We start from the raw sequence: 24,587 nt of genomic DNA, 5'->3' as shown, positions 1-24,587 counted from the left end.
TACAAAGGCAAAAAAAGCTGAGTTGACATATGGCATCCAGCATACCTGACTGCTTCTAATTCAAAGCGATGGCATTCCTGACAAGTGGAGACTTTCATAAGTGATTGTTCGTAGCCACGGTTTTGGGTTTTTCACCGTTCAGCTGCCTGTTACTGTACTGCATCACCAGACCTGCCAACCTGCACGCTGCATCAAAGTGAGCTGGTACCATTTGTTAGTTAGAACTACGCAAAAAGGCGTTGACGCCTGTGAATTCTTCAATTGTGTCATTTGTGTGTGTGTGCAGTATCCTGTGAATCCACTTCTCACGTGGTCAGACGAGACTAGCAATAACCTGACCAATCCAACCGACGAAAGCAACGAGTCTAGCCAATCAGAGGCAGAGTAGGGCGGGTCTTGACTTCGCCATCCATCATGTTAGTGTGCGAGCTAGCTACTTCCAGTCTGCTGAACCCCACTGCTGCTGCAGCTTTCTAAGAGATGTATATATAATTATTATAATTTATCATAGGATAGGACGGAATCCGTCCTTAACCAGATACAAGGGTTTAACAGACAGTGCAGTTAACGTTAAATAACGTGTAATGGTTGGTAGGAGGTTTAGCTTTTCCCCAGCTCTGTCGAGAGGCTTCGGGAGACCGCAGCAGACGTAGGTGGTGATGCAAGAACCAAAGGTGCAGCTGCAGATCACCACAGGAAGTTAGTGGTTATTGATAAGTTACTGGTTATTGATAAGTTACTGGTTATTGATAAGTTACTGGTTATTGATAAGTTACTGGTTATTGATAAGTTACTGGTTATTGATATGTTGTGGTGTTTGCATATCTCTGGGCTTCTCCTGCTGTTTTTGTATTAGTTTGTCAGCAGAAGTCTGATGAATGAAACAACAAGGAAAGTTTAGAATTATTCCTGCTTCAGTCAGTCAGCTTCTCTCTCTCACTCACTCATCTGGCTCTGCACAGGGGACTGTGGGACTGTTTTTATTTATTTTCTAAGTCCCCTAAACTGAACTCCCCCTTAGATTACTTTTTTAGCAGTGAGATTAATTCTAGGGTGTATGAAATGTTCTATACAAATAAACTTGCCTTGCCTAGGGTGAGTTCCCCCCTATATCAGCATGCTAAAATCAACTGTAAATCAAAAATGTTAACAACAACAACAAAAGCACTTCTCGGTGCAGCATGCCTCCAATCTGTTCACATGTTTTGTAGTAGCAGACATATATGATGACATATTAATCATGAAAGGAAAACATAGGAGTAGTCAAACGTTTGTGCGCGCCCAAAACACACCGCGGCACGCCATACGCGAGTCGCAACGCTGCGGCGCAGTACTAAAAATATTTTCCCAAGGTTGGCAGGTCTGCATCACACAACACTGACTTGCAAAATGTTATTTTCAAAGTGTTAATACGTTGTCTTGTTCAGATGCACCATCCTATCCAGATGAAGCCTGCTGACAGCGAGAAAACCAATGGTGAGAATTGTCCTATTTCCATTGATGGGTCAGGGTTCAGGGTTCGAGGGGCTCTGGGTGGTGGGAATGACCGTGCTGAGGGAAGGGGGCGGGGCTAGGGATAGGAAGGTGTTAGAGTCGGTATTCAATGGGTGGGTAGAGGGAGGGGTTGGGCGGATGTGGGTGGTTTTGGGGTCAGGGTAGGACCATTTTCCATGTTGAAAACGATTAGCCATGTAGACTGTATGAGTCTGGACACACATGGAGGTAGACTGTATGAGTCTGGACACACATGGAGGTAGACTGTATGAGTCTGGACACATGGAGGTAGACACGCTGGTGTGTGTTTACTCACTGTACCATTATAGACATGAGCAGCATTTGACTTGACATAGAGCAGGTGTGTGTGTTGATGTTGTGTCGTTGTTGTTGACTTGACATAGAGCAGGTGTGTGTGTGTTGATGTTGTGTCGTTGTTGTTGACTTGACATAGAGCAGGTGTGTGTTGATGTTGTGTTGTCGTTGTTGTTGACTTGACATAGAGCAGGTGTGTGTTGATGTTGTGTCGTTGTTGTTGACTTGACATAGAGCAGGTGTGTGTTGATGTTGTGTTGTCGTTGTTGTTGACTTGACATAGAGCTGAGCCCTGTACTACGAAACTAGTTTAACAGATCCGCGATAAGTCCCTTTGATCTGGTTTGACTGAACGGGATCAAAGCTATCTAGTTAACTGATACTACGACGCTGGTTTTTTACTAGGTAAGTGGACCTGGGATCTGCCTGTGCACGCGCACGTTTTTCGCTCGTGCACAGGCGCGCGTCCACGCGAAAGAGGTGCGCTGGCCAATCACATTATGAACAGCTGAGTTGATCCACGCCCACACCCATTTCCTCGTTCCATGAAAGCCAGTGCATGATCAGAGTTTTAGCGGATATTTAATGTATCCGCGATTTAATGTCAGAATGAAAATCCGCGTTGGATAGTCTGCTGAAGGGCTGTCTAAAGCAGCAGCTTGTATTCACATCAGTCATTTGATTTAGGCTACTTTGATCAGCGATTTCTGTCTGATACAGCTGCATACATTAATACAGCAGTCTCAGTCTATACATTTCCACAATCTGTAAGCCTATTTAGACCATAGATTTAGAAACGCATGCTCAATGAATAATGATCTCTATCACTCATGTGTGTGGTTGCACTGATCGAATAATTCATATATAAAATAGCCTAGTATAAAGCCTAATAGCCTACTATAAAAGAGAAAACTGCTGAACTGAATTGAGACGATGCGGGCATATTATCATTGACAAAAACTATCCTATTTTTGCTCATATATTGGCATACAGCCTACAGGACACAGTTCCAGCTGAAAGATGCAAGAATAGCCTGCATATTTAGTATTGGGGCTATCCATATTTATCCCATATCTATATTATATGTATAGGCTTTTCTGGCATGTAGGAGAATATCACCCTCACTCCATTTGAGGGTCCATTCATGATATGCGCCGCGGTGATTAATAGTGATCATATTTCTCCACGCATCGTTGAGCTGTTAAGACATAAAGTGGTAAGTAGGCTTAATTTAATTATGTAGCCTACAGAGCCACAAATGTTTTTCTTGTTATATTCTCAGTTGACTGCAATCTATTTTTCATATGGCGATCTTATATGAACGGTGAGTGACTCCAGAGAGCCGATTATATGGGTCTGTCATGGATTTTGATCTTATCCTCTGAAGCTAACCTGGTCGCGACCAGGTTAGCTTTGCAGCGTCAGTTGCCATGGTGATTGAAAGTTAACTTGCTTTGTAGTACGGCTAAACCAGGTTTAAACTCAAACTTACTCGGATAAGGCATTAAACTAGCTTCGTAGTACAGGCTACAGGTGTGTGTTGATGTTGTGTTGTCGTTGTTGTTGACTTGACATAGAGCAGGTGTGTGTTGATGTTGTGTCGTTGTTGTTGACTTGACATAGAGCAGGTGTGTGTTGATGTGTTGTCGTTGTTGTTGACTTGACATAGAGCAGGTGTGTGTTGATGTTGTGTCGTTGTTGTTGTTGACTTGACATAGAGCAGGTGTGTGTTGATGTTGTGTCGTTGTTGTTGACTTGACATAGAGCAGGTGTGTGTTGATGTTGTGTTGTCGTTGTTGTTGACTTGACATAGAGCAGGTGTGTGTTGATGTTGTGTCGTTGTTGACTTGACATAGAGCAGATGTGTGTTGATGTTGTGTCGTTGTTGTTGACTTGACATAGAGCAGGTGTGTGTGTGTTGATGTTGTGTTGTCGTTGTTGTTGACTTGACATAGAGCAGGTGTGTGTGTGTTGATGTTGTGTTGTCGTTGTTGTTGACTTGACATAGAGCAGGTGTGTGTTGATGTTGTGTCGTTGTTGTTGACTTGACATAGAGCAGGTGTGTGTTGATGTTGTGTCGTTGTTGTTGACTTGACATAGAGCAGGTGTGTGTTGATGTGTTGTCGTTGTTGTTGACTTGACATAGAGCAGGTGTGTGTTGATGTTGTGTTGTCATACTGCAGCGGTGGAGGACAGGAAGCTGTTCATTGGAATGATCTCCAAGAAGTGCAATGAGAACGACATCCGGCTCATGTTCGCCCCCTATGGCCAGATAGAGGAGTGCAGGATTCTCCGAGGCCCTGACGGACTCAGCCGTGGTGAGGCAGATTCAGCTCACACACACACACACACACACACACACACACACACACACACACACACACACACACACACACACACACACACACATTCCGGTGAATAGGGTAAAATGTTTAACTAATAGATATCATCATGAAACTTCTCCAGTTGATTACTTAGATTAAGGAATTTTTTCCTGACATGGTATTGTACATTCAACATAGCTCTTATAGAGAAGAAAATGCTCAAAATACAGGACACATGGAGCAATATGTTAATTTATGGCCATATGTGGTCCAGGTCAGGTTTGACCTGGTACTAACATTAAATCTGGCCTCCATTAATGACTTAATTTCAGAGATTTGCTGTATGTTTACACACATTTTTGTCATTTTTATACATTTTACACTCTTTTGCGATTATTTTTTCTTTTTTGCAACAACCTATGTGACACATTCTACTAAAGATGTCACTGTGGGACAATGACATTGAGAAGAACAAACAATCATGTGCTGACAAAACGCATTGATGTCTGAAAAGTGCTTGAATGTGACTGAAAACATATTTGAAGCGTTCTATATGCTCTTTCTCCCTTGCAGGTTGTGCTTTTGTGACGTTCACAGCCAGACAAATGGCCCAGTCAGCCATCAAGTCCATGCACCAGTCCCAGACCATGGAGGTGAATAGTAAAATAGAAATGCACAAGGGATAACAATACATACACAGGATAAAAACAATACAGTTAAAGTGCAATATCAGTACAATAAAGTGCAATCAAGGAAATGATGAGAGGGCTATTGGTTGTTGTTATGGGTGCAGTGTTGGTTAATTTTGAGCCATTCTTTAAGTTTAGTTTTGAAGGTAGGGTATGTGGGGCACTATGTTGCACAGATGTTTAGGCGGGAGCATTTAGTAATTGTGAGAGCCAACCGTCTGTTTCAAGAGACTAGTTTTAAAGCCTTCTAAATGCATTATAATGTATACTGAATGTGCTTCTAACCTTCATAGTAAGTGTTACCAAATGCTTTTCTAAATGAGACTCCAGCCTTACTCCAGGAGTCGAGTGCACCAGCTGGGCGTAAAGAAGTAGGTCTTAACTGTTACGCCGGTCTTAGCTACGGCCGACTTTGTGATTTGAATTTACACCGAGTGCACCAAGCCTGACTTACCATGGTCGTAGCTGCACCCGGTCTTTAGGCTGCGGACGTGCGCGTTCACGTGAATACGTGCTTGTTGCCAAGCAACACACTTCTCTCAGACGAGCTCGAGACAGCTGACACACAGCTCCAGCTCAGTGGCCTTGTGGTCTGAGTGTCCGCCCTGAGACTGGGAGGTCGTGAGTTCGATCCCCGGCCGAGTCATACCAAAGACTATAAAAATGGGACCCATTTGCCTCCCTGCTTGACACTCAGCATCAAAGGGTTGGATTGGGGGGTTAAATCACCATGTGATTCCCGAGCGCGGCGCACGCTGCCGCTCACCGCTCCCCCAGGGGATGGGTCAAATGCGGAGAACAAATTTCACACATTGTGTGACAATCAGTGGGACTTTACCTTTACTTTACTTTAACTCAGCTCAGACTTATAGAGTTGTATTCAAAGCATAGAAACATTCTCACAGCTAAATTGAACAGCGCCAACACAAACAAACAGAAACAAGATGCATGGAATTTGATCACAAGTGCAATCAGTACTGATTGAATGCGATGGCGGACTGCGCACTGCGGGCAGTAGACGAAGTCAGGAAGAAATGGAAAGATCTTCCGACGCATCAGCTTTTAAAAACCCGCCGACGAGCGGAGATCCTGCGCCCAAAACGTCCATTTACAGCACATATCGATGGATAGTTTTTTTAGAAGATTCCCCCGCATCACAGGACTGAACGGCACTGACAGCACAGAGCTGTCAGTCCCGACAGCGCACATCAAGATGAGACAGCTGTCAGTCAGTACGCCTTGGGTGTAACTTTTACGCCTGCTCCAAACCAGACGTAAAAGTTACACCCAGGCGCAACACATACAGGGCTTAAGACTACATGGTGCACTAGTCATAAAACTAAGTTAGTTGTAACTTTGAGTTCTACGCCGGACGTATCGTTACACCTAGGCGTACGCCCAGCTGGTGCACTCGGCTCCAGCTCTCCTCACAGATTTGAACCTTCAGCTCCTCTCTTTAATAAACTTAAAATAGTCCCCATATCAACACACTTCAAGTGGGCACTTGCCACGGTGTGGACATTTCCCCACCGGTTAATCAACTCGTGACAACACCGGCGTTACCAGTGACACCATATCAATAAATAAAACATGAGCGCCCTATGCTGTCCTGATGGGCAGGATTTTTCATTGAACTGCTCTCAGCCCGACGCAGCCGTCAAGATACCAGTCACAGAGTGTGGATATTATATTATATAATATATAATATAATATATAATATATTATATAATATATAATATAATATATTATATTTGCCACAAAAGGTTCATTTATTCAGGTGGGCTCATCATGTTGCAACGTAGAGGATTTCTCCTTGTTTATACACTGCTCTCTGAACAAGCTCGTCAGATCCTTGTTTATACACTGCTCTCTGAACAAGCTCGTCAGATCCTTGTTTATACACTGCTCTCTGAACAAGCTTGTCAGATCCTTGTTTATACACTGCTCTCTGAACAAGCTCGTCAGATCCTTGTTTATACACTGCTCTCTGAACAAGCTTGTCAGATCCTTGTTTATACACTGCTCTCTGAACAAGCTTGTCAGATCCTTGTTTATACACTGCTCTCTGAACAAGCTTGTCAGATCCTTGTTTATACACTGCTCTCTGAACAAGCTTGTCAGATCCTTGTTTATACACTGCTCTCTGAACAAGCTTGTCAGATCCTTGTTTATACACTGCTCTCTGAACAAGCTTGTCAGATCCTTGTTTATACACTGCTCTCTGAACAAGCTTGTCAGATCCTTGTTTATACACTGCTCTCTGAACAAGCTTGTCAGATCCTTGTTTATACACTGCTCTCTGAACAAGCTTGTCAGATCCTTGTTTATACACTGCTCTCTGAACAAGCTTGTCAGATCCTTGTTTATACACTGCTCTCTGAACAAGCTCGTCAGATCCTTGTTTATACACTGCTCTCTGAACAAGCTCGTCAGATCCTTGTTTATACACTGCTCTCTGAACAAGCTTGTCAGATCCTTGTTTATACACTGCTCTCTGAACAAGCTTGTCAGATCCTTGTTTATACACTGCTCTCTGAACAAGCTTGTCAGATCCTTGTTTATACACTGCTCTCTGAACAAGCTTGTCAGATCCTTGTTTATACACTGCTCTCTGAACAAGCTCGTCAGATCCTTGTTTATACACTGCTCTCTGAACAAGCTTGTCAGATCCTTGTTTATACACTGCTCTCTGAACAAGCTTGTCAGATCCTTGTTTATACACTGCTCTCTGAACAAGCTCGTCAGATCCTTGTTTATACACTGCTCTCTGAACAAGCTTGTCAGATCCTTGTTTATACACTGCTCTCTGAACAAGCTCGTCAGATCCTTGTTTATACACTGCTCTCTGAACAAGCTTGTCAGATCCTTGTTTATACACTGCTCTCTGAACAAGCTCGTCAGATCCTTGTTTATACACTGCTCTCTGAACAAGCTCGTCAGATCCTTGTTTATACACTGCTCTCTGAACAAGCTCGTCAGATCCTTGTTTATACACTGCTCTCTGAACAAGCTTGTCAGATCCTTGTTTATACACTGCTCTCTGAACAAGCTCGTCAGATCCTTGTTTATACACTGCTCTCTGAACAAGCTCGTCAGATCCTTGTTTATACACTGCTCTCTGAACAAGCTTGTCAGATCCTTGTTTATACACTGCTCTCTGAACAAGCTCGTCAGATCCTTGTTTATACACTGCTCTCTGAACAAGCTTGTCAGATCCTTGTTTATACACTGCTCTCTGAACAAGCTCGTCAGATCCTTGTTTATACACTGCTCTCTGAACAAGCTCGTCAGATCCTTGTTTATACACTGCTCTCTGAACAAGCTCGTCAGATCCTTGTTTATACACTGCTCTCTGAACAAGCTCGTCAGATCCTTGTTTATACACTGCTCTCTGAACAAGCTCGTCAGATCCTTGTTTATACACTGCTCTCTGAACAAGCTCGTCAGATCCTTGTTTATACACACTGCTCTCTGAACAAGCTTGTCAGATCCTTGTTTATACACTGCTCTCTGAACAAGCTCGTCAGATCCTTGTTTATACACTGCTCTCTGAACAAGCTCGTCAGATCCTTGTTTATACACTGCTCTCTGAACAAGCTCGTCAGATCCTTGTTTATACACTGCTCTCTGAACAAGCTCGTCAGATCCTTGTTTATACACTGCTCTCTGAACAAGCTCGTCAGATCCTTGTTTATACACTGCTCTCTGAACAAGCTCGTCAGATCCTTGTTTATACACTGCTCTCTGAACAAGCTCGTCAGATCCTTGTTTATACACTGCTCTCTGAACAAGCTCGTCAGATCCTTGTTTATACACTGCTCTCTGAACAAGCTCGTCAGATCCTTGTTTATACACACTGCTCTCTGAACAAGCTCGTCAGATCCTTGTTTATACACTGCTCTCTGAACAAGCTCGTCAGATCCTTGTTTATACACTGCTCTCTGAACAAGCTCGTCAGATCCTTGTTTATACACTGCTCTCTGAACAAGCTTGTCAGATCCTTGTTTATACACTGCTCTCTGAACAAGCTCGTCAGATCCTTGTTTATACACACTGCTCTCTGAACAAGCTCGTCAGATCCTTGTTTATACACTGCTCTCTGAACAAGCTCGTCAGATCCTTGTTTATACACTGCTCTCTGAACAAGCTCGTCAGATCCTTGTTTATACACTGCTCTCTGAACAAGCTTGTCAGATCCTTGTTTATACACACTGCTCTCTGAACAAGCTCGTCAGATCCTTGTTTATACACACTGCTCTCTGAACAAGCTTGTCAGATCCTTGTTTATACACTGCTCTCTGAACAAGCTCGTCAGATCCATGTTTACACACTGCTCTCTGAACAAGCTCGTCAGATCCTTGTTTATACACTGCTCTCTGAACAAGCTTGTCAGATCCTTGTTTATACACTGCTCTCTGAACAAGCTTGTCAGATCCTTGTTTATACACACTGCTCTCTGAACAAGCTTGTCAGATCCTTGTTTATACACTGCTCTCTGAACAAGCTTGTCAGATCCTTGTTTATACACTGCTCTCTGAACAAGCTTGTCAGATCCTTGTTTATACACACTGCTCTCTGAACAAGCTCGTCAGATCCTTGTTTATACACTGCTCTCTGAACAAGCTTGTCAGATCCTTGTTTATACACTGCTCTCTGAACAAGCTCGTCAGATCCTTGTTTATACACTGCTCTCTGAACAAGCTCGTCAGATCCTTGTTTATACACACTGCTCTCTGAACAAGCTCGTCAGATCCTTGTTTATACACACTGCTCTCTGAACAAGCTCGTCAGATCCTTGTTTATACACTGCTCTCTGAACAAGCTTGTCAGATCCTTGTTTATACACTGCTCTCTGAACAAGCTCGTCAGATCCTTGTTTATACACTGCTCTCTGAACAAGCTTGTCAGATCCTTGTTTATACACTGCTCTCTGAACAAGCTTGTCAGATCCTTGTTTATACACTGCTCTCTGAACAAGCTTGTCAGATCCTTGTTTATACACTGCTCTCTGAACAAGCTCGTCAGATCCTTGTTTATACACTGCTCTCTGAACAAGCTCGTCAGATCCTTGTTTATACACTGCTCTCTGAACAAGCTCGTCAGATCCTTGTTTATACACTGCTCTCTGAACAAGCTCGTCAGATCCTTGTTTATACACACTGCTCTCTGAACAAGCTCGTCAGATCCTTGTTTATACACTGCTCTCTGAACAAGCTCGTCAGATCCTTGTTTATACACTGCTCTCTGAACAAGCTCGTCAGATCCTTGTTTATACACTGCTCTCTGAACAAGCTCGTCAGATCCTTGTTTATACACTGCTCTCTGAACAAGCTCGTCAGATCCTTGTTTATACACTGCTCTCTGAACAAGCTTGTCAGATCCTTGTTTATACACTGCTCTCTGAACAAGCTCGTCAGATCCTTGTTTATACACTGCTCTCTGAACAAGCTTGTCAGATCCTTGTTTATACACTGCTCTCTGAACAAGCTTGTCAGATCCTTGTTTACACACTGCTCTCTGAACAAGCTCGTCAGATCCTTGTTTATACACTGCTCTCTGAACAAGCTCGTCAGATCCTTGTTTATACACTGCTCTCTGAACAAGCTCGTCAGATCCATGTTTACACACTGCTCTCTGAACAAGCTTGTCAGATCCTTGTTTATACACTGCTCTCTGAACAAGCTCGTCAGATCCTTGTTTATACACTGCTCTCTGAACAAGCTCGTCAGATCCTTGTTTATACACTGCTCTCTGAACAAGCTCGTCAGATCCTTGTTTATACACTGCTCTCTGAACAAGCTCGTCAGATCCTTGTTTATACACTGCTCTCTGAACAAGCTCGTCAGATCCTTGTTTATACACTGCTCTCTGAACAAGCTCGTCAGATCCTTGTTTATACACTGCTCTCTCAACAAGCTCGTCAGATCCATGTTTACACACTGCTCTCTGAACAAGCTCGTCAGATCCTTGTTTATACACTGCTCTCTGAACAAGCTCGTCAGATCCTTGTTTATACACTGCTCTCTGAACAAGCTCGTCAGATCCTTGTTTATACACTGCTCTCTGAACAAGCTCGTCAGATCCTTGTTTATACACACTGCTCTCTGAACAAGCTTGTCAGATCCTTGTTTATACACTGCTCTCTGAACAAGCTCGTCAGATCCTTGTTTATACACTGCTCTCTGAACAAGCTTGTCAGATCCTTGTTTATACACTGCTCTCTGAACAAGCTCGTCAGATCCTTGTTTATACACACTGCTCTCTGAACAAGCTCGTCAGATCCTTGTTTATACACTGCTCTCTGAACAAGCTCGTCAGATCCTTGTTTATACACTGCTCTCTGAACAAGCTCGTCAGATCCTTGTTTATACACTGCTCTCTGAACAAGCTCGTCAGATCCTTGTTTATACACTGCTCTCTGAACAAGCTCGTCAGATCCTTGTTTATACACTGCTCTCTGAACAAGCTCGTCAGATCCTTGTTTATACACTGCTCTCTGAACAAGCTCGTCAGATCCTTGTTTATACACTGCTCTCTGAACAAGCTCGTCAGATCCTTGTTTATACACTGCTCTCTGAACAAGCTCGTCAGATCCTTGTTTATACACTGCTCTCTGAACAAGCTTGTCAGATCCTTGTTTATACACTGCTCTCTGAACAAGCTCGTCAGATCCTTGTTTATACACTGCTCTCTGAACAAGCTCGTCAGATCCTTGTTTATACACTGCTCTCTGAACAAGCTCGTCAGATCCTTGTTTATACACTGCTCTCTGAACAAGCTCGTCAGATCCTTGTTTATACACTGCTCTCTGAACAAGCTCGTCAGATCCTTGTTTATACACTGCTCTCTGAACAAGCTCGTCAGATCCTTGTTTATACACTGCTCTCTGAACAAGCTCGTCAGAAAGAGTCATAATTGAAACAAATAAACAGACAACAACAAAAGCTGCTTATCGGGATCAATTTGAAATGTTAAATAATCAAATAGTTTTTGTCCATTTCTCTCCAGGGCTGTTCGTCTCCCATGGTGGTGAAGTTTGCAGACACCCAGAAGGACAAGGAGCAGAAACGCATGGCTCAGCAGCTGCAGCAACAGATGCAGCAGCTCAATGCTGCCTCCTTGTGGGGCAACCTCACCGGCCTCAACAGCCTGGGCCCACAGTACCTGGCAGTGAGTATATACAGTATATATATATTTCACACTAGAACTGCAACTGCAACCGATTATTAGATCGACAGAAAATTAATCGCCCAACTACTGTATTTTAATTATTGTTAAAGGAAGCTTTGTATCATAATCTGGGTAATATAACTTCTGACACCACAATCCTCCGCTTGCATCCTGCGATCTAGTAACACAAACCTTCTCCACCCCCCAAAGACTAATGGCTCATTTCCAGCACATATAACAGCAGTACAGCTCTACTCGACCTGGTCTTACTCATCTCTACTTGATATACACTTTGCTTCCACAGCAAGTTTACTCGCCTCCGCCCACACCTGGTCGTCATAGCGACCGCATATCTGCCCTCCGCCCATAGCCCAAGTAGGCTATAACGTATAACGTTAAAATTAAATCCATACACGGAACTTTTAAACTGGTTATGAAATACTGGTGCCTCTATATGACATACATGGGCAAATGTGACCATCGGCCAGGAGAATGGATATCAATTTGTTGTTATTTACATGCATGCGCTGCGCGGAGGGATGGGGATTACGCTACGGGGAGAAGGGAAGCCACCACCCCGGCGGCCACTCACCAGGCAAGACCGCGGCCCCGGGCCCCCCTAAAGTTAACCACTCACCAGGCAAGACCGCGGCCCCGGGCCCCCCTAAAGTTAACCACTCACCAGGCAAGACCACGGCCCCGGGCCCCCCTAAAGTTAACCACTCACCAGGCAAGACCACGGCCCCGGGCCCCCTAAAGTTAACCACTCACCAGGCAAGACCACGGCCCCGGGCCTCCCTAAAGTGAACGGAGCATTTTGTCTCTGCTTTACCAGAAACAAAGTGTGGAGTCTTGCAAGCGAGACGACAGCAGCACTGACCATGCTCCTCTCTGTGTTTGCTGTCTAGCTTTATTTGCAGTTGCTGCAGCAAACAGCCTCCACAGGGAATGCACTCAACAGCCTGCACCCCATATCAGGTAAACACTCAACAACCTGCACCCCATATCAGGTAAACACTCAACAGCCTGCACCCCATATCAGGTAAACACTCAACAACCTGCACCCCATATCAGGTAAACACTCAACAGCCTGCACCCCATATCAGGTAAACACTAGGGGTGCACCGATCGATCGGCACGCAATCTGTATCGGCTGATTTTGACCTCAAATATGTGATCTGCTGCTGCAGATATTTCTTTATTGTCGCCGATCGCATAGCCGATCATGCTGCACGTGAGAAACATGAGGCAGCCCATTTTCATGTCTTCAATGTCCATCGTTTAACTTTCATATTGTGCTCTAACGTTTATATCATTGTGTTGCAAAGCACACGCTTTGCTTTTGTCAGCCGTACTTTCCGTACTATAAGCCACAGGTGTTTTAATGTTCAAAACTGGTCAGGAGGAGGCGTAGCGCCTGCCTGTAACAGAGATCTGCGTGTCTTATCAGCGGAGACCGTTTTGAGTCCGATGAACAAATCAATCAAAAACACTTCACTAGGTCCAACATAGGCTACAAGATTCGTTTCATTCCATTGAATTTGGCAGCGCGGACGAAACATGGGTGGAACGAAACATGCAAATGACATGTTTTGCATCCTCATCGTCGTAACACAGCCAGTTCTCCATCTTTTGAAGCATGATGTTAGATTACAACGAGCTAGTTGTGTGGCTTAGCCTTCCAAAATGTTGCCGTTAAGTTTTTAGAATGTAATACATAGAATTGGGAACGTTACATTCAATTTCATTCAGACTGTGTTTCTGGCTCAATCGCCGACATTTTTCCCCCGGAGCGAGGGAGGGTGAGAGGAGGGAGGGTGTTTTACAGTAGTGGCTGAGAGAGCGTAGTGGCACAGTGCTCCAATCAGGTCGCGAGGCACATTTTTTGCAACATCATCCAATCAGGGTCTCGCTCTCGTAATGTCTGTCTTGCTCTCGTTCTGTCTCTCGTACCAAAATCCATAGATTTAGGAGGTCCCCTAGTGGCCGTTAGCTGTAAAAATCCATAGATAAGCCGCACCGTTATATAAGCCGCATTTTATATGTAAAATGGAAACTCTTCTATAATAGACTGCTATAGCTGCTTACAAAATAAATATATATATATATATATATATATATATACCGTATATATATATATATATATACCGTATATATATATATATATACCGTAAATTTCGGACTATAAGCCGCGGCTTTTTCCCCGTTTTTTGGCCCTGCGGCTTATATAACGGTGCGGCTTATCTATGGATTTTTTCAAAAAAAAAAAAAAAAAAAAAAATGAATTCTCTCTTTTTTAGCACTCTTTCTAACTATAAATCCACTTCTGTTTTAATTTCCTCTCTTGCCCTCTTTTCACCACACCGCGGACACTGTGTGCACTGTAAAAAAAAACAGGTGGTGTTGTGTTATGTTGTTTTGTTGAAATGTTAATAAATGGGAGCTTCCTCAAACAACCATCTCTTTCCCGACAATCCCCTCTGTGCATGAACCCTTACATATGGTAATTAAACATTAAAACACAATTAAAAAAAAGATTTTTTTTTTGCTGCTGCGGCTTATACTCCGGTGCGGCTTATAGTGCGGAAATTACGGTATATATATATATATATATATATCGGTGATCGGTGATCGGTCGATGATCGGTTGGGCAGATATTTCTCATAGGTGATCGGCAATCGGTGATCGGTGGCAAAAAACGTGATCGGTGCACCCCTAGTAAACACTCAACAACCTGCACCCCATATCAGGTAAACACTCAACAACCTGCACCCCATCAGGTAAACACTCAACAACCTGCACCCCATCAGGTAAACACTCAACAACCTGTACCCCATATCAGGTAAACACTCACAACCTGCACCCCATATCAGGTAAACACTCAACAGCCTGCACCCCATATCAGGTAAACACTCACAACCTGCACCCCATATCAGGTAAACACGCAGCACGGCGACTGACACACTACCATCAGGGTTTCCCTTATCCAGTAGTTGCCGGACTCTTACCATTATAATTAATCAAATTAAAATCTGCCGGTCACAAAAATCTGGTGAAATTAATCCCCTCTCAGCACAATTTGAGTTGTATTAAAATGTTCTCAAATTCACGCAGCTCCTCCTATTAAATAGCATAAATGATTATTTTGTATGTGTAGGATATAGTGTAGGCTACTGTATGTTATGAGATGAAAGAAACAACAAAACGCCTAATTCACAATTAGGTGATGCATGCACAATGTGTGTCTGGGACTGGTCAGCAGCTCTCAACAGGTGGAGAGTGTGGCTATACCGCCTGGTGCCTGGTGCCTGGTGCCTGCACATCAGCAGACTCAGAGAGAGAGAGAGGAAACATGAATCAAGCCTTAAAAAGTATTTTCTGAAACCTGTGTGTGTGTGTGTGTGTGTGCCAGGTCTGAACGCCATGCAGAACCTAGCCGCATTGGCAGCAGCAGCTAGTGCCACACAGGCCACACCCACTGGCTCCAGCGTCATGACAACGTCCAGTAGCCCACTAAGTGCGCTCACCAGCTCAGGTAAACACACAGCTCACCAGCTCAGGTAAACACACAGCTTACCAGCTCAGGTAAACACACAGCTCACCAGCTCAGCTAAACACACAGCTCACCAGCTCAGGTAAACACACAGGATTACTAACTTCTGGATCATAGCAGAGGCCAACTCAGCTAGTTCCGCTTCCCAAGTCTAAACGTCCTGTAGCGCTGTCTGTCTTGTTTGTTGTTGTTTGTGACATGATGTTTTTCCCAGCAGGTTCCTCTCCCACCTCCAGCAGCAACTCTTCAGTCAACCCCATGGCCTCCCTGGGGGCTCTGCAGTCCCTGGCTGCCGGGGCTGGAGCTGGCTTCAACATGAGCTCCCTGGCAGGTACAACCCATGAGAGCTCAACAGTCATGTCACGTTCCGGAAGAGTATTTCCACGTTCATATTCTGCAATAGATTTTGCCAGTGTTGAAACAATGGTATGATATCATCCTTGTTTATTTTAAAGATATCGTGGAGAAGTACTACACTACCCATAATTGTGGGTAATACGGTTTTAATGATAATGAAAATTTGAAACAGTACGATTACCGTAAGGGAATTTTATCAGATAGATCTGATAGTCCACTAGAGGGCAGGCGGGGTACAAACACTTTGCATTAAAGGTAGATACTGTATAAACTAAAGGGCTCATTCTAACGTAAGGAAAACACAACAATTCTTATTTTCATGGGATTACATGGTTATTAAAACATAGGTTTCAATATTATATTCCATTTCTGCCAAATCTCTTAATTTGTTCCACCACTAGATGCCACCAAAAATACACACGGCACCTTTAAAATAATGCTAATCTTCCCACATGAACAGCCACTGTAAGTTGCATTCTGGGTAATAAGAGTGTGCTGCTGTATAAGCAAACCGGCAACGTCCTCTTGGTGCTCTCTGCCTCATGTGGCTGGTAGAGAATCAGAATATACAAGATTACATACGAGGGATTTGTCTTAGTCTAAGTATGGCACGTAGCGGTCATATCAATATTCAGAGATACAAAGAACATGCAAAGAAAAGAAAGTTGAGCCCTGCTGTAAAAGAATAATAGCTCATCTGACTTGAATTGGTCAAACCTGCAATGCATTGGAATAATAATTTTTTTGGGTAAAGGCAAATATTAGAAGGGCTAGAACAAGTATGTTCAGAAAATGACATGACTTTACTGTAATGCAGCCTTTAAACCCAGGAAAAGACTTAGACAGCCATATCCAAAATCGAAGGCGATATGTAGTCTCATATCACGATAATATATTGATATATTGCCCAGCCCATAAATGTGGGTGTTAACGTGACCTTTGCCCCCTGTGCTGCAGGCATGGCAGCGCTGAACGGTGGCCTCTGCAGCGGGGGCCTTTCCAACGGCTCCGGCAGCACCATGGAGGCTCTGAGCCAGGCCTACTCAGCTGCTGCTGCCCTGCCCAGCCTCTACAGCCAGAGCCTGCTGTCCCAACACAGTGTGTCAGCAGCAGGCAGCCAGAAAGAAGGTAGGTCCCCTAATGTCCCAACACAGTGTCTCAGCAGCAGGCAGCCAGAAAGAAGGTAGGTCCCCTAATGTCCCAACACAGTGTCTCAGCAGCAGGCAGCCAGAAAGAAGGTAGGTCCCCTAATGTCCCAACACAGTGTCTCAGCAGCAGGCAGCCAGAAAGAAGGTAGGTCCCCTAATGTCCCAACACAGTGTCTCAGCAGCAGGCAGCCAGAAAGAAGGTAGGTCCCCTAATGTCCCAACACAGTGTGTCAGCAGCAGGCAGCCAGAAAGAAGGTAGGTCCCCTAATGTCCCAACACAGTGTCTCAGCAGCAGGCAGCCAGAAAGAAGGTAGGTCCCCTAATGTCCCAACACAGTGTCTCAGCAGCAGGCAGCCAGAAAGAAGGTAGGTCCCCTAATGTCCCAACACAGTGTCTCAGCAGCAGGCAGCCAGAAAGAAGGTAGGTCCCCTAATGTCCCAACACAGTGTCTCAGCAGCAGGCAGCCAGAAAGAAGGTAGGTCCCCTAATGTCCCAACACAGTGTCTCAGCAGCAGGCAGCCAGAAAGAAGGTAGGTCCCCTAATGTCCCAACACAGTGTCTCAGCAGCAGGCAGCCAGAAAGAAGGTAGGTCCCCTAATGTCCCAACACAGTGTCTCAGCAGCAGGCAGCCAGAAAGAAGGTAGGTCCCCTAATGTCCCAACACAGTGTCTCAGCAGCAGGCAGCCAGAAAGAAGGTAGGTCCCCTAATGTCCCAACACAGTGTCTCAGCAGCAGGCAGCCAGAAAGAAGGTAGGTCCCCTAATGTCCCAACACAGTGTCTCAGCAGCAGGCAGCCAGAAAGAAGGTAGGTCCCCTAATGTCCCAACACAGTGTCTCTGCAGCAGGCAGCCAGAAGGAAGGTAGATCCCCTAATGTCCCAACACAGTGTCTCTGCAGCAGGCAGCCAGAAAGAAGGTAGGTCCCCTAATGTCCCAGCACAGTGTCTCTGCAGCTCTTCTCTTTCAAAGAAAACTAAGATTCATCCTACTTGATTGATATCTGATGATATAACTCTGATCATTGAAGTCCTGCACCCAGCTACAAAGTAGCCTTTTCACGCCTGTCTCTATATTGCGTAATATGGAAAGTACCTTAAAATATCATTGACCTATCAAAGCAACCAGATATCAGCTGTTTTGGGAAGAAAGACCAAATTAGGCCTATTTTGAATGGGCTGAAATATAAGGGTTGAATCATTTTCAATACATCTTACAAAATGTATATCTGATTTTCGACAATTTCTGGTTCCGTTTTAGCACTTGATAATGTGTCCACCCGCACACATAATAAATGATGCAATAAAATGTACATAATGTCAGTATGGCTGTGTAGTTTTGTGGTATGTGTTTTCTGGAGTTTTCTTGAGACTGGTAAAGTGCTATTGGTAGAGATGTCTGTGCTGTGTGTTGTTGTTACCTTCTGCTAAGGATTCTGTCTTGTTTTAAATCTGCTGCATCAGCCAGCGACAGGCGCAGTACCGGTAAGATCTCCCCACCTTCTCTCTGATCTCCCCACCTCCTCTCTGACATGATCTCTAGATCTCCCCACCTCCTCTCTGACATGCTCTCTAGATAACAACCTCCTCTCTGACATGCTCTCTAGATAACAACCTCCTCTCTGACATGCTCTCTAGATAACAACCTCCTCTCTGACATGATCTCTAGGTCACCCCACCTCCTCTCTGACATTAAGCTTAATTGTTTCCACGGTAACGTGCTTGAGTTTTAAATTGATAGGTTTCTTAGATTAGAATGTAATCCATTAACCATTTTAGATTTAAAGCATAAACTATTTTCGTTGAACTATGAAGCTTTTGCAAAAAAATGATAATAATTAATAAAAAACGATCTCCCCTCCTCTCTGACATGGTCTCTAGATAATCACCTCCTCTCTGACATGGTCTCTAGATAATCACCTCCTCTCTGACATGGTCTCTAGAGCTCACCTCCTCTCTGACATGGTCTCTAGATAACCACCTCCTCTCTGACATGGTCTCTAGATAATCACCTCCTCTCTGACATGGTCTCTAGATAATCACCTCCTCTCTGACATGGTCTCTAGAGCTCACCTCCTCTCTGACATGGTCTCTAGATAACCACCTCCTCTCTGACATGGTCTCTAGATAATCACCTCCTCTCTGACATGGTCTCTAGATAACCACCTCCTCTCTGACATGGTCTCTAGATAATCACCTCCTCTCTGACATGGTCTCTAGATAACCACCTCCTCTCTGACATGGTCTCTAGATAACCACCTCCTCTCTGACATGGTCTCTAGAGCTCACCTCCTCTCTGACATGGTCTCTAGAGCTCACCTCCTCTCTGACATGGTCTCTAGATCTCACCTCCTCTCTGACATGGTCTCTAGATCTCCCCACCTCCTCTCTGACATGGTCTCTAGATCTCCCCTCCTCTCTGACATGGTCTCTAGAGCTCACCTCCTCTCTGACATGGTCTCTAGATCTCACCTCCTCTCTGACATGGTCTCTAGAGCTCACCTCCTCTCTGACATGGTCTCTAGATCTCACCTCCTCTCTGACATGGTCTCTAGATCTCCCCACCTCCTCTCTGACATGATCTCTAGATCTCACCTCCTCTCTGACATGGTCTCTAGAGCTCACCTCCTCTCTGACATGGTCTCTAGAGCTCACCTCCTCTCTGACATGGTCTCTAGATCTCACCTCTCTGACATGGTCTCTAGATAATCAGGTGAAAACGTAATTTTAAAACAAGCGGAAGTCCATAACAGAAGGCTTGTCCCTGTCTGTGTCTCATGTTATCTCTGTTTTTCCACATGCTGTCTGATATTAATGTTTGGATGATTGATGTTTTATATGGCTAACTTGTATAGACCCCCCCCTTTTTTTTTTTTAGAAACAACCATAACCATTTTTTACAGAATTTCTTCAGATACAGTATATTGCTTGAATCATAAATTGTTGACATTGGAGACTTCATTAAGATATCATTGCCCATACTGACTTGGCCCATACTGGTTTGTGCAAATGTTTTGATTGATTGATTGATTGATTGATTGATTGATTGATTGATTGATTGATTGATTGATAGGTCCAGAGGGTGCCAACTTGTTCATCTACCACCTACCCCAGGAGTTTGGAGACCAGGACTTGCTCCAGATGTTCATGCCCTTTGGAAATGTCATCTCCGCTAAGGTCTTCATTGACAAACAGACCAACCTTAGCAAGTGTTTTGGTGAGTTCACCCACAATGTGCACAATCCTCTTGTGATGAGCAAAAAAAGAGCTTAAAGGAACAGCTCACCCTAAAATCCAAAATACATATATTCCCTCTCACCTGTAGTGCTATTTATCCATCAATATCGTTTTGTCTTAGTTGCCTGAGTTTGGGAGATATCGGCCCCAGAGTTTCTGCCTTCTCTCCAATACAATGGAACTGGATGGCACCCGGCTTGTGGTGCTCAAAGTGCCAAAGAAATACATTTGATAAACTCAACAGCAATGTCTCTTTCCAGAAATCATGACCCCCTTACTCAAGATAATCCACAGACCCTGTTATGAGCAGTTTCATGGAGGAACTATTTTCTTTTGACCGAACCACACCTGCTAGCTGCTAGCTAGTTCCTACATGAGACTGCAAAAGAAATCAATCGAGCTATAAGCAAGTCACCCTCTCTCGGCACGAAGTAAGTGTTGACTGTGCCTGTGTGTTTGTGTTCCAGGGTTCGTCAGCTACGACAACCCGGTGTCCTCGCAGGCAGCCATCCAGTCAATGAACGGCTTCCAGATTGGTATGAAGAGGCTCAAGGTGCAGCTGAAGCGTTCAAAGAATGACAGCAAGCCTTATTGAAGAGCCTACTGCTGAGACTCAGCCTACTGCTGAGGCTCAGACTACTGACTTGCTTAGGAAGGGTGGTGCTCTGGTAAGTGGAGTGAGATGTCTGCTCTCTTCTCTGGTCACATATCAGGCAGAAAAGACACACAAATGACAGCGACATGCAAGATTTCTTTTTCCAGTCCAAACTGGATTCTTACCTGTGTTCTGTTGTGGTTTTTGAGATTTGTTTTCAGAAAAACAAGTGTATTTTTTATTTAAGTTAAAATGTTATATCAGTTTGCTGTGTTAAATTATACATATATTAGTCGATTGTTATGATGTGTTGCACATTGAGAGCCAGTTGCCAAAATACAGATCTCTTTTTACTCCCTGCACCCCCTCCCCATTACCCTCCAAATACACCAAGACACCTTCCACCAAACAAACTGCCTTTTCTATAGACTGCCCAAAAATATTATCTCATGCACGAGCTCTCCCACGCCCCCAGGCTTACCATGAATTGCCTACATAGTCTTACCAGTTACTTTGTATCAATAGATGTCTGCTATCTTTAATAAGTTAACATAAATTATTATTTGTATTGTGTTCTGTACTTTTATTTTTTCAGCAACTAAAATGTTTTCCCCCTCTTCTCAGTCTTCTCTATTGGACGAGCATTTAGTTTTGTATTGAACAAACTGTGTGATCATAAATGGAGATTAACCAAATTCATATGAATGAATCAGTGAAGTTCTACCAAAGAGAACATACAAGAGCTTCAATTGTTCTCAATGGCGGGTTCTACCAAAGCAGACATAGAGGTCATTAGTGTTTAGTTTACTTTTTTCTTCTAAAATTCGTGTGCGGGGGGGGGGGGGGGCATTGGGATCCGTGGCCAGTTTATTAGGCACACCTAGCTACACCTGGATGCTAAAAAGGCCTCCTCCCATGCCCTGTATGAGGTCTGTACCAGCAGCCTCTCATCCCCTGTATGAGGTCTGTACCAGCAGCCTGCTGACTGGCTGTGTTTAGTCTCCGTAAGCTCCACCGTAACGTTGGTGTAGAAAAGCCCAGGAAGTGGTTGTCTGTTCCTCACATGCATTTGGCACCAAGCATCAAGCATTGTAGCACATTCAGACATGTGATAGAGCACCCCCTGCTGTCTGCATGCTGCACCTGACTCACTGCCTGCCCTGGAGGAAGCCGCTCATTGGTGCGCTAATTAAGTGGTCAGTGGCTTGGTGGTGGTACACATAAGAAAATGACAACCTTTCTATCGCCTGTGCTTTTTTTTTATATGTACCTGTGTTAAATGGATACCCCCCCCCCCCCCCCCCATTATTTGAATATTCCAATAATTGCATTATTTTTTTCTTTATCTGGCAGGATGGTAACTCTGAATTCATAAAACAGCTTAAATTCTATACAAGTGTGCACTTTTCCAGAGGAACAAAATGTTTTGGTGGCCCTCCCCCTCCTGGTGGCAGGGTGTAATGTCGGCTGCTCCTCTGGCTCAATGTCACTGCAGATGGACAAGCCCAACTGTTGGCTATAACTAGCAATATTCTGCACTCTGGGAATGAAAACCAAGCAAAATGGGCTTGCTCCACTCAACAATGTGAAATTTAGTAAAGACTGGATATCCAGAAATCTGTGTATTTGTCATGCAAATGTAACGCTCCATATAGATATATTTTATGGTTTTAGTTTGTTTCTACTTTTGAATCTTTTGTAATGATTCATCATTGTCCCTCAACTACTGTCCTGCTAGCTGGCAACATCTCTCTATAAGACTGCTAGCTAATGTACAGAGGGAAACATGACTTTGTTTCGCACTGAATATGTTTTATGATTGGAGAATTTATATAATTGTCAAATTGCTTCAAACGGACACACGTGTCAATCAGTTGCTTAGACTTCCAGAAGCGCAAGTGTTTTTTTTTATAGAAATGGAGAGCGAGATCATTGTCCAGATGATGTATATTACAAAACTATTACTGTATGCCTTTTCTATTTTTATAGAGGTTTTATACTTCTCCTGTGTGTTGGGGAACTATTTATTGCCTAAATTATTTATCTGAATTTATTTTATTTTTTTGAAAGACGAATCTTCAACAGTATTTTGTAGAATTGAATGTGAAGTCCAAAAACTCATTTGAACTCCTGGTGTGTCTCGTGCCCTGACCCTCTGTCCCCCCCCCATAGTAATGTGTAATAAATAAGTGACAATGTGCCGTGAACTGTCTGTGTAGGAGCCACCAGTGCTGCTAATGACTCAATATCTAGCCCCCTTTTTGTCAGTTCCCTTGCATCTTAATGAATTGCAAAATAAAAAATAAAATAAAAAGAATGCAGGCCAAATATTTTATTTTAAAAGTTAACTTCAATGTGTGCCTATACCCTTTCTCTGCCCTTGCATTGTCTTCTGTGAGGTATCAGGAACTTTTCACCAAGCCAGGGTAAGTGTGGAGCCAACAGTAGGACTAGTTTGAGGACTCATTCCAGATCCCATAGATCTAGTCTTTTCTCAAATTAAGTTGCCAATTTTCAACCTGCTTTAATATCATTACAATGATATTAAATTATATTACAATAATATCTGCAGATGGGCAGCCTTTACCTTGTTTTCCTGCACTGAGAGCTCTGCACTTTATTCCAGGCACTGAACAGATGTTCCAACTACAGATTATTGTATTTCTTTATTTTCTGTATGCACAGAATCAGCAGGGGTGGAGTTTCTGCAGGCAGATGACCTGGGATTTTTCAATGCAGAAACACAGGGAAAGTAAACACTGTCCATCTGCTTATACTACAGAGATGATGATACAAAGCAGGTTGAAAATCAGCAACGCCTTCCTTTAAGAGAAAGCCATGTTGGTTCATGTCCCAACATAGAGTGAGAAAGGTCTTAAGACTAGCAACAACTCTGACAAGCATGAATGTGCCAAATGCTGAGAGAAGCTGTTACTGTTCCATGTTTTTACAGTGCCAAAGTCACGCCCTCTTCTGGGCTCGTCATGGGACCTAAGGAATTTCACTCCCCATTTATTTTCCCATAGACTTATTTTTTCCCCCCCGAGTGAAATGTTCCATGGTCTCCCCTGATTCTGAATAGAACTGAATTGCTTGGTTTGACCAAGTAGCACACTTTTATTATAAGGATTTTTCTAAATGTCTATGGGAAAATGAATAGAGAATGAAATACCTTAGGTCCCAGGCCGAACCCGGAAGAGGGCGTAACTTTGACACGATTGTGGACCACCAAGACTTACAAAGTGTCAAAGCAGAGTAGTTTGAATGTCAGCACATGTTTATGTAATCACTCCTTTTTCTCAAGTATACATTATGGTGCTTTCCAGGCATCCCTACAAACTGCCTCCTTGCACAAAGATTGACTGAATTCAAGACTGGTTATGTATCCGGGCCCCTTGCACTCAAATAGCTGTTTTGCTTCATTTAAAAAATAATTAAATGGCTGTCTTTCTCTAGACCAGACTCGAGTCAGAGTCCAGACTAAAGTACTCAGCTCTGCAATACGGCATAGCACAAAACTACCGATACCTTTTACACACACAACACAATACCGGGCCGGAGTCAGCAGCGGGGGTCATAAACCTGTACCTCCGCTGCTCACTGCATAGGGAAACACTGCAGAATTACAAAAATGGTTAACTCTGAATTCCCTCTGGTTTTGTTGGTGTTACCCTGTAACAATGAACAATGTGCCTGTAATTATCTAATTA

At 43.7% G+C, this 24,587-nt stretch overlaps 1 protein-coding gene across 3 annotated transcripts in view; it reads left to right on the top strand.

The window, feature by feature from the left end:
• celf1 (cugbp, Elav-like family member 1) overlaps positions 1-23,163 on the top strand; it is a 40,769-nt gene extending 17,606 nt beyond the window's left edge. For 2 of the 3 annotated variants that reach the window (XM_083652579.1, XM_083652577.1), the window contains 10 exons: positions 1,428-1,476; positions 3,993-4,127; positions 4,707-4,786; positions 11,831-11,992; positions 12,901-12,970; positions 15,405-15,527; positions 15,763-15,876; positions 16,860-17,030; positions 20,119-20,262; positions 20,750-23,163. In XM_083652579.1, the coding sequence (XP_083508705.1) occupies positions 1,428-1,476; positions 3,993-4,127; positions 4,707-4,786; positions 11,831-11,992; positions 12,901-12,970; positions 15,405-15,527; positions 15,763-15,876; positions 16,860-17,030; positions 20,119-20,262; positions 20,750-20,877 (1,176 nt within the window). In that variant the 3' untranslated portion in view covers positions 20,878-23,163. The remainder of the gene's footprint in view (positions 1-1,427; positions 1,477-3,992; positions 4,128-4,706; positions 4,787-11,830; positions 11,993-12,900; positions 12,971-15,404; positions 15,528-15,762; positions 15,877-16,859; positions 17,031-20,118; positions 20,263-20,749) is intronic. The other variant, XM_083652578.1, reaches the window with a different exon arrangement.
• Positions 23,164-24,587: the final 1,424 nt, after the last annotated feature.

The sequence above is a fragment of the Poromitra crassiceps genome (assembly GCF_964638095.1).
Source record: "Poromitra crassiceps genome assembly, chromosome: 16".
NCBI lineage: Eukaryota > Metazoa > Chordata > Actinopteri > Beryciformes > Melamphaidae > Poromitra > Poromitra crassiceps.
This window is presented reverse-complemented; position numbering and strand designations above follow the sequence as displayed.